At 44.1% G+C, this 9,719-nt stretch overlaps 1 protein-coding gene across 1 annotated transcript in view; it reads left to right on the forward strand.

The window, feature by feature from the left end:
* The first annotated feature begins 893 nt into the window (after positions 1-893).
* LOC111963070 (DNA (cytosine-5)-methyltransferase 3A) overlaps positions 894-9,719 on the forward strand; it is a 73,551-nt gene continuing 64,725 nt past the window's right edge. The window contains exons 1-3 of the mRNA XM_070443305.1: positions 894-1,002; positions 2,556-2,763; positions 9,094-9,204. Coding sequence (XP_070299406.1) covers positions 2,680-2,763; positions 9,094-9,204 — 195 coding nt within the window. The 5' untranslated portion in view covers positions 894-1,002; positions 2,556-2,679. The remainder of the gene's footprint in view (positions 1,003-2,555; positions 2,764-9,093; positions 9,205-9,719) is intronic.

Genomic DNA, 9,719 nt, shown 5'->3' on the forward strand with positions numbered 1-9,719 from the left:
CGGATGCCAGGAGAACGCTACCTGCCCGAATGCATAGTGCCAACTGTAAAGTTTGGTGGAGGAGGAATAATGGTCTGGGCTGTTTTTTATGGTTCGGGCCCCTTAGTTCCAGTGAAGAGAAATCTTAACACTACAGCATACAATGACATCCTATATGATTCTGTGCTTCCAACTTTGTGGCAACAGTTTGGGGAAGGCCTTTTCTTGTTTCAGCATGACAATGCCCCCGTGCACAAGCGAGGTTCATCCAAAAATGGTTTGTCGAGATCGGTGTGGAAGAACTTGACTGGCCTGTACAGAGCCCTGACCTCAACCCCATCAAACACCTTTGGGATGAATTGGAACGCCGACTACGAGCCAGGCCTAAATGCTCTTGTGGCTGAATGGAAGCAATTGCCCACAGTAATGTTCCAACATCTAGTGGAAAGCCTTCCCAGAAGATTCATTATTATGTAATCACTATAAACACAGTGCAGACTGCAGGCCTATTTCTTAGCTATTGGGTTTGATTCATTCTTGGTAATATTGTTTTATTTCTCTCTTATATGTTTATGTTCATGTTTATGGCCAGAGGTTTGACCCTTGGCCTAGGGCCTCCAGTGTGAAATAGGCCTGCAGCCTATTTGCCTGTCTGGTGCCTACTTGTAGGTCTATTGCCAGCTATGTGGTCTGATGTATGCTATTTTCAACACTCTGAACTTTTTGGCTATTTGAATATTTGACACAGAAATGGACAATTATTTGAGTTTAACCAGATTTTGAAGCAATAATTAAATATATTGTGTATAAATTCTGGCATAATGGCAGTGAAGCAGCAGCCGTTACCCCACTACCTTTAGGACCTAGTGGAGACACTATCGGTCCGCTGGCCCCTGCAGTGTGAGCGGAGCATCTGGCGGAGTGCTGGCCGGCTGGTGTGGTGGAGGACGGGGAGAGAAGAAGAAGGAGGATCCGGGAGCAAGCGACAACAAAAAGGGTCTGGCCTGGGACTTGGCAAAACGGGTAATGAACACCGTGATTCACTCGTTTAAAAACCATAGCCCGTTATTACCAAACCCTCTGTAGGGCTAACCTTTATCGGAACACACACAGTCAGTGAGATCCCTTAGAACGGAAGGAAGACTGGCTGCACTCGATCGTGTTGGTGGGGGGAAACAGTATTCCTTTTTGTGCTTTTGCAGATATGTGGTGACTGACTTGTGATTAGACATTGCGATACTCAGTTGAACTTGGTGACCGCGTATTTGTACATACAGAAAGGCGATTGTTTCTACAGAATACACGCCCGTCTGAAAATAACGGGGTTTTGTCCATCAAATGGTTGTGGCCTATAAACGCGGTACAGTCCCACCGGGTTAGATGCTGATTTCCCCTTCAAATACGTGTACAATTTGGTAATTTAAGCCTGCAATAGTGACAAATGCAGTAGACCGCCAGCCATGTGTTCATAGATAAAGTCGTTAATTCAATCAGAATTGTTATAATGCATCATATTTGTAATTTTTGCTGACAATGGAACAGTAGGTGACATTGTATTCACAAAAAAATAAATATATATATATATATATATTTAAAAAGTAACACGTTTTGTTGCTGCAATATCATTTCCCGCAACATTGTTCTCTTCCCACGAACAAATGGAAACATGCATTTACACTTGAACGACAGTGATAGGCTACATTTACCAATATGTTTAGATTGATTTTAACTATCGTTCAAATGTTCTCAATGACGCATTAATGCAACATTTGTATCAATGTGTCAGAAAGTCTGTCTGTGCGCGTGGGTGAAAGTGTGGCTCGAGCACTTTATCTCCGGCAGTTATCGGTAGACGGTAGTGTAGTACTAACTAGTGAAAATGGGGGCAATAACAAAAAACACCAAGGACGTTTAGCCTATATCAAGACTAGGCCTATATCACAAGCCTTCGGGAAAAATCGATGAAAAGTATAACATTGACCATCAACATTGATACTGTATTTATAAGTGCACATGGCTAGCTATGGATCTCAATAGGCAGAGAGGTAGGAGGCTAGGCTAGGCCTTGCATGTAGCCAGCAGTCTGTGCAAAGGAGTGTCTCGTGTCTCGTTTGACCACAGGTGTTGGGCTATAATGAAAATCTAATCTGCATATAGATTATTATATGCATAATGCATATATACCGGTAATAGTTTATTCGATAACGCCATATAGCCCTACAGGCCTACACTTGTGGTATATTGTGTGAGAGAAACGGGAGAAACCAGAGAGAACTGACACTATTTAAGCATGCTGAAAATGTTTTTCTAACTAGTAAAGGTACAACAGGAGTACAAGCCATTGACAATTTGACCCTAGTAGGCCCTACTTTTGCCTGATCAGATCACCGCAGGCATAGTAGGGAGATTGAGATTCATTGAATCCCATCTGTAGGTATAGGCTAGAATCATGTTCAACTTAACACAAAAACGAAGGAATAATAACAATGTAATAATATATATACTATTATAATAATAAATAGTTGTATTGACAGTTTTTCAGCGAGCATGATTACATTTGCTCTTCATTTTTGCAGGATCATCGAAGGTTCATTGAAGGATCATCATTTTTTTTGTTCCTTTTGATTTTATTTCTCATATTTTGAAGCTTCTTCTGTTTTCCATTGAGAATATTCATCCGTACGATTTGCACTCTTGGCAATGCCGTCCAACACTGTTGCCACCAACAACACCGCTGCATTCCAAAGCTTAGACTACACCTGTGATGCATCTGGGAACAGAATGGTAAGAAACAAACAGCTATGTAAAGCAAAACTACTGTCATTAAAACACTGTAACATTTTGTCACGGTGTTATTACGTTATAGCATTGTGTTTTACAATGTTATTATAACATGTCATACCCATATTGATCAGAGATCTTATCATTGAGTTATTTTGCATTATTTATCTGAACCACTGTGTAATTGATGACCATTTCCATAATTTCCATACGAGAATAAACATAAAGTAGGTTCACCCACCAGATGGTTCCATTGTATGTAAGGATTCATATGAATCTATACTCTACACAGTTATACTGTAAACATCATAACATGTCATGCTGGGTTACTGTAAGTTAGACACCCATTAGCCACATTAACAACAGTAACAACTGCTGCCGTGAAAGGGGCTTTATAAATACATCTGATCAATTGCATTACATTATTGATAACAAAATGATTGTGTTCTCTCTCATTGTGCCTGTTAGAATGGTGACAGTGTTTTCTTACTGTTACGTGGGGCGTTGGCTGTTATATCTAATGCTGTGCCAGCCAGCCAGTTGCTGCTGAAACYGCTCTCTCTATGTGTTATACTGGGACATTTATCCTCCTCTCTTTCTCTTCCTCTCTTCTCTCTCCTCTACTACGCTCTCCCATCACACTGCCCGCCCAATGTAGTCCTGTTGCTAAGCAACAACCATTGCCTTAAATAAACCGACTGCCGACGGAAATTGTGCCGGAGATATCGAATAGTGCCAGAGTGTGTTATAGGGTTCACACAAAAGGCAATAACAAAATAGTCTTTTGTATTATATGTCATCTATTTTTTCCATGTCTATTAGTCATGTGTTATAATAATGGYATGTTGTGTTTCTATGAAAATGTGGTGGATTTTGACAATACGATAGAAGGCGACATGTCCATGGAATCCGACAGCACTGAATGTGCCTGTAGTGGCAGACTGTCGGTGTCTCCAAACGAAGCATGATTTAGGGCTGCATATAAAACATGACGTATTCTAGAATTCTGCCCTTGCGGTTACCTCGTTTCCACGCTCCTTGATTTTTATAATTTGGTGACATGGGGGTTGGTGACTGCTCATCCTGGATAGAGTAGCACTCGGAGGGGCCACGCAGTACCAATAGTCCTGTGGTGGAGCCAGGCTAAACCAGGCACTAGTAGTTTGTCCCAAATGGCATTCTATTCTCTATATACTGTAGTGCACTACTGTTGACCAAGGCCCATATGGTTCTTTGCACTTTGTAGGAAATAGGGTGCCATTTGGGACGTCGCTCTAGAAAGGAGAAGGGAAATCACTACTGGAGAAATAAACAGCAGATAATGAAAATGTACAGTCAGATAATCGTATTAATCTTATATAAGGAGGAGATTAAATTTAGAAGATTATGTGAATGATTTTAGGTCAGTGGATCCACGTACTAGATACTACCGTAGATTTACTACCAATAATGTGCCTCCATAATATGACTGCTTATAAGACTGCCTTTAAAAAGTCCAGGCTGTTTGTCATCGGCAGCTCCCAGTAGCTCCCACCTCGTGATGCTTATAGCTGGTTGCTAAGCAGGATTTGATCTGCCTCAATTAATTGTTCAGGCTTGTCTCCCTTCATAGCCCCACAACAGACTCAGTAAGACACTCAGTCAGTACATGTTTTTCAGTCAATATTGAACCCCGGTGGCCTGTATTCATAAAATAGTCTTAGTTAGAGTAGGAGGAGTGCTGATCGAGGATCAGGTCCCCCAGGTCCATATCACCTTATTCATTATCATCTAAAAGGCAAAACAGATCCTAAATCAGCAGTCTGAGACGTTTTATAGAAGCAACTACATTAGTATTATCATATGTTCCATCAACCCCAGGGGTGCTGCATCAGGGTAGACAGAAAACCCCATGGGTGCTGCATCGGGTGGACAGAAAACCCCATGGGTGCTGCATCGGGGTAGACAGAAAACCCCATGGGTGCTGCATCGGGTGGACAGAAAACCCAATGGGTGCTGCATCGGGGTGGACAGAAAACCCAGGGGTGCTGGCATCAGGGTAGAAGTAAACCCCAGGGGTGCTGCATCAGGGTGACAGTAAACCCAGGGGTGCTGCATCGGGGTAGCAGAAAACCCATGGGTTGCTGCATGGGGTAGACGAAAACCCAGGGGTGCTGCATCAGGTGGACAGAAAACCCCAGGGGTGCTGCATCGGGTGGACAGAAAACCCAGGGGTGCTGCATCGGGTGGACAGATCCCAGGGGTGCTGCATCGGGGTAGACAGAAAACCCCAGGGTGCTGCATCGGGGTAGACAGAAAACCCCAGGGTGCTGCATCGGGTAGACAGAAAACCCAGGGGTGCTGCATCGGGGTAGACAGAAAACCCCAGGGGCGTGCGGCATGGTAGACAGTAAACCCCAGGGGTGCTGCATCGGGGTAGACAGAAAACCCATGGGTGGCTGCATCGGGTAGCCAGAAAACCCAGGGGTGCTGCATCGGGTGGACAGAAAACCCCAGGGGTGTGCATCGGGGTAGACAGAAAACCCCAGGGGTGTGCATCGGGGTGGACAGAAAACCCAGGGGTGCTGCATCGGGGTAGACAGAAACCCCAGGGTGCTGCATCGGGGTAGACAGAACCCAGGGGTGTGCATCAGGTGGACAGAAAAACCCCAGGGGTGTGCATCGGGGACAGGATCCCGGGGTGCTGCATCGGGTAGAAGAACCCCAGGGGTCTGCATCGGGGTGACAGAAAAACCCAGGGGTGCTGCATCGGGGTAGACAGAAAACCAGGGGTGCTGCATCGGGGTAGACAGAAAACCCCAGGGGTGCTGCATCGGGTAGACAGAAAACCCCATGGGTGCTGCATCAGGGTAGACAGTAAACTCCAGGGGTGCTGCATCGGGGTAGACAGAAAACCCCATGGGTGCTGCATCGGGGTAGACAGAAAACCCCAGGGGTGCTGCATCAGGTGGACAGAAAACCCGGGTGTGCATGGGGTAGACAGAAAACCCAGGGGTGCTGCATCGGGGTGGACAGAAAACCCCAGGGGTGCTGCATCGGGTGGACAGAAACCCAGGGGTGCTGCATCGGGGTAGACAGAAAACCCAGGGGTTGCTGCATCGGGGTGGACAGAAAACCCAGGGTGCTGCATCAGGTGGACAAGAAAACCAGGGTGTGCATCGGTGGAAGGATCCCCAGGGGTGCTGCATCGGGGTAGACAGAAACCCAGGGGTGCTGCATCGGGTGGACAGAAAACCCAGGGGTGCTGCATCGGGTGGACAGAAAACCCCAGGGGTGCTGCATCGGGGTAGACAGAAAACCCCAGGGGTGCTGCATCGGGGTAGACAGAAACCCCAGGGGTGGCTGCATCGGGTGGACAGAAAACCCAGGGGTGCTGTATCGGAGTGGAACACAGTTTATTAATCAAGGCAATGTGCTGGATGGGGTTAACAGCACACACACACACACACACACACACACACACACACACACACACACACCACACACACACACACAACACACACACACACACACACACACACACACACACACACAACACAACCACACACACACACACACACACACACACAACCACACGTGTCTTTGTAACAGTGTGTTAGGGTATGTGTCTGGGTGAGGTCAGGCTCTGTGCTGTCCGCTCTCAAAGAGACATTCACATCCCATGTGTCCCTATTGTTCTCATCCTAAAGCGGAATAGGATGGAGACTATTGAGAGACCTTAAACTGTTCAACAGTTGGAATTGATAAATACTGTATACTGTTATTCACTACATTAGAATCACATTACACATTCAAACTGCCTGTCAATCCTATGGGTGATGCTTACTATGCATTTCCTGTCAACTTGCGATTCTAAACTGTTCATGTGGAGGTTGTGAAGACTTGGAAATGTTTACAGTAGAGCTATACAGGGAATTCAGGGTACAATTTTAGGGTCAAAGTTGACACATTAGATTAGCTAGTTGGGGACTGATGTCACATTTTGAATATGGTTGGTTTATGAACTTGTGATTATACCTGATTCTACTGTGATTCTACCTGATTCTACTGTGATTTACCTGATTCTACTGTGATTCTTCTCTGATTCTACTGCGATTCTACCTGATCTACTGGTTCTATATGATTCTGTACTGTGATTCTTCCTGATTCTACTGTGATTCTTCCTGATTTTACTGCGATCTTTCCTGCATTCTACTGCGATTCTTCCGATTCTATGCGATTTTCTACCTGATTCTACTGCGATTTTACTGATTCTACTGTGATTCTACTGATTCTACTGTGATTATACTGAATCTTCATATTTTTTTCATTTATTTTTCAATTGTCCCTTTATTTACCAGGTAGGCAAGTTGAGAAAAGTTCTCATTTACAATTGCGACTGGCAAGATAAGCAAAGCAGTTCGACACATACAAAGAGTTACATGGAGTAAACAAACATACAGTCAATAATACAAGTAGAAAAATACATCTACAGTGGGGAAACAAGTATTTGATACACTGCCGATTTTTGCAGGTTTTCCTACTTACAAAGCATGTAGAGGTCGTATATTTTATCATAGGTACCTTCACATGTGAGAGACGGAATCTAAAACAAAAATCCAGAAAATCACATTGTATTGATTTTAAGTAATTAATTTGCATTTTAATTGCATGACATAAGTATTTGATACATCAGAAAAGCAGAACTTAATATTTGGTACAGAAACCTTGTTTGCAATTACAGAGATCATACGTTTCCTGGAGTTCTTGACCAGGTTTGCACACACTGCAGCAGGGATTTTGTCCACTCCTCCATACAGACTTTCCAGATCCTTCAGGTTTCGGGCTGTCGCTGGGCAATCGGACTTTCAGCGCCTCCAAAGATTTTCTATTGGTTCAGGTCTGGAGACTGGCTAGGCCTCCAGGACTTGAGATGCTTCTTACGGAGCACTCCTTAGTTTCCCTGGCTGTGTGTTTTGGGTCGTTGTCATGCTGGAAGACCCAGCCACGACCCATCTTCAATGTCTTACTGAGGGAAGGAGGTTGTTGGCCAGATCTCGCGATACATGGCCCATCCATCTCCTCAATACGGTGAGTGTCCTGTCCCTTTGCAGAAAAGCATCCCCAAAGAATGATGTTTCCACCTCCATGCTTCACGGTTGGGATGGTGTTCTTGGGGTTGTACTCATCCTTCTTCTTCCTCCAAACACGTTGAGTGGAGTTTAGACCAAAAACTCAATTTTTGTCTCATCAGACCACATGACTTCTCCATTCTTCTCTGGATCATCCAGATGGTCATTGGCAAACTTCAGACGGGCGCCTGGACACCCTGGCTTGAGCAGGGGGACCTGGTGGCTGCAGTATTTTAATCCATGACGGAATAGTGTGTTACTAATGGTTTTCTTTGAGACTGTGGTCCCAGCTCTCTTCAGGTCATTGACGCAGGTCCTGCCGTGTAGTTCTGGCTGATCCTCACCTTCCTCATGATCATTGAATGCCCCACGAGGTGAGATCTTGCATGGAGCCCAGACGAGGATGATTGACAGTCATCTTGAACTCTTCCATTTTCTATAATGCGCCAACAGTCTTGTTGCTTTCTACCAAGCTGCTTTGCCTATTGTCTGTACGCCCATCCAGCCTTGTGGCAGGTCCATTTTTTTCCTGATGTCCTTACACAAGCTCTCTGTTTGGGATTGTGGAGAGTTGGATCTGTTTGATTGAGTTGTGGACAGGTTGTTTTTATTACAGGTAACGAGTTAAACAGGTGCAGTTAATACAGGTTAATGAGTGGAGAACAGGAGGGCTTCTTAAATGAAAAACAACAGGTCTGTGAGAGCGGAATTCTTACTGGTTGGAAGGTGTCAAATTAATTATGTCTTGCAATAAAATGCAAATTAATTAGCTAAAAATATACAAGGTGTTTTTCTGGATTTCTTTGTTTTAGATTTCCGTCTCTCAAGTTGAGTGTACTATGATAAAAATTACAGACCTCTACATGCTTTGTAAGTAGGAAAACCTGCAAAATCGGCAGTGTATCAAATACTTGTTCTCCCCACTGTATATACAATGTGAGCAAATGAGGTGAGATAAGGGAGGTAAAGGCAAAAAAAGGCTATGGTGGCGAGGTAAATACAATATAGTAAGTAAAACACTGGAATGGTAGATTTGCAGTGGAAGAATGCGCAAAGTAGAAATAGAAATAAATGGAGTGCAAAGGAGCAAAATAAATAAATAAATACAGTAGGGGAAGAGGTAGTTGTTTGGGCTAAATTATAGATGGGCTATGTACAGGTGCAGCAATCTGTGAGCTGCTCTGACAGATTGATAATATTGTGTTGTGTGATTGTTTGATAGAGGGAGAGCGCGATACTGGACACAGAGTTGGCACCAGACGAGACATCCTCTAAAAGCAACACCAGCTGTAAAGAGGGCCGGCCTGCTGGGAGAAAACACAAGCACATCTCTGTAAGTAGATCATTGTAATAATATCTATATTGGACTTTTTCTCAACCCATCAATAAACAAACAGTGTCAGAAACAGTGTCATGCAGAACTGAAGGCTACACACACATTGTAGGTTTATTGTAAAACTAGCAGAATATACCATTTGTGATAGGGGAAACCCTGTGTCGAAGGCTGTGAATCACAGAGTTGTCATTGGGAATTGTTCTCTTGCGAGTTTCATCATCCAATTATTTAAATTCTACAGTTTCACCGAGGCGATACGTTGGCACATGATAATTATTAGAATATGGCTATTATTAGTTAACTATTGCATTTTATCCATGCTGGCTTTCACGGACTACCTGAGACATGAAACAGATAGGTGAAGGGCATATAGGCTGTCGTCAATTTATTAATTAGCAATTTCTCTAAATGGGTAATGGAAGCACTTCAACCAGTTCATCTCACTGAAACTGACCAATTAGCTAGTGGAGTTCATCTCACTGAAACTGACCAATTAGCTAGTGGAGTTCATC

Source organism: Salvelinus sp. IW2-2015, linkage group LG4q.2 (assembly GCF_002910315.2).
Source record: "Salvelinus sp. IW2-2015 linkage group LG4q.2, ASM291031v2, whole genome shotgun sequence".
Lineage (NCBI taxonomy): Eukaryota > Metazoa > Chordata > Actinopteri > Salmoniformes > Salmonidae > Salvelinus > Salvelinus sp. IW2-2015.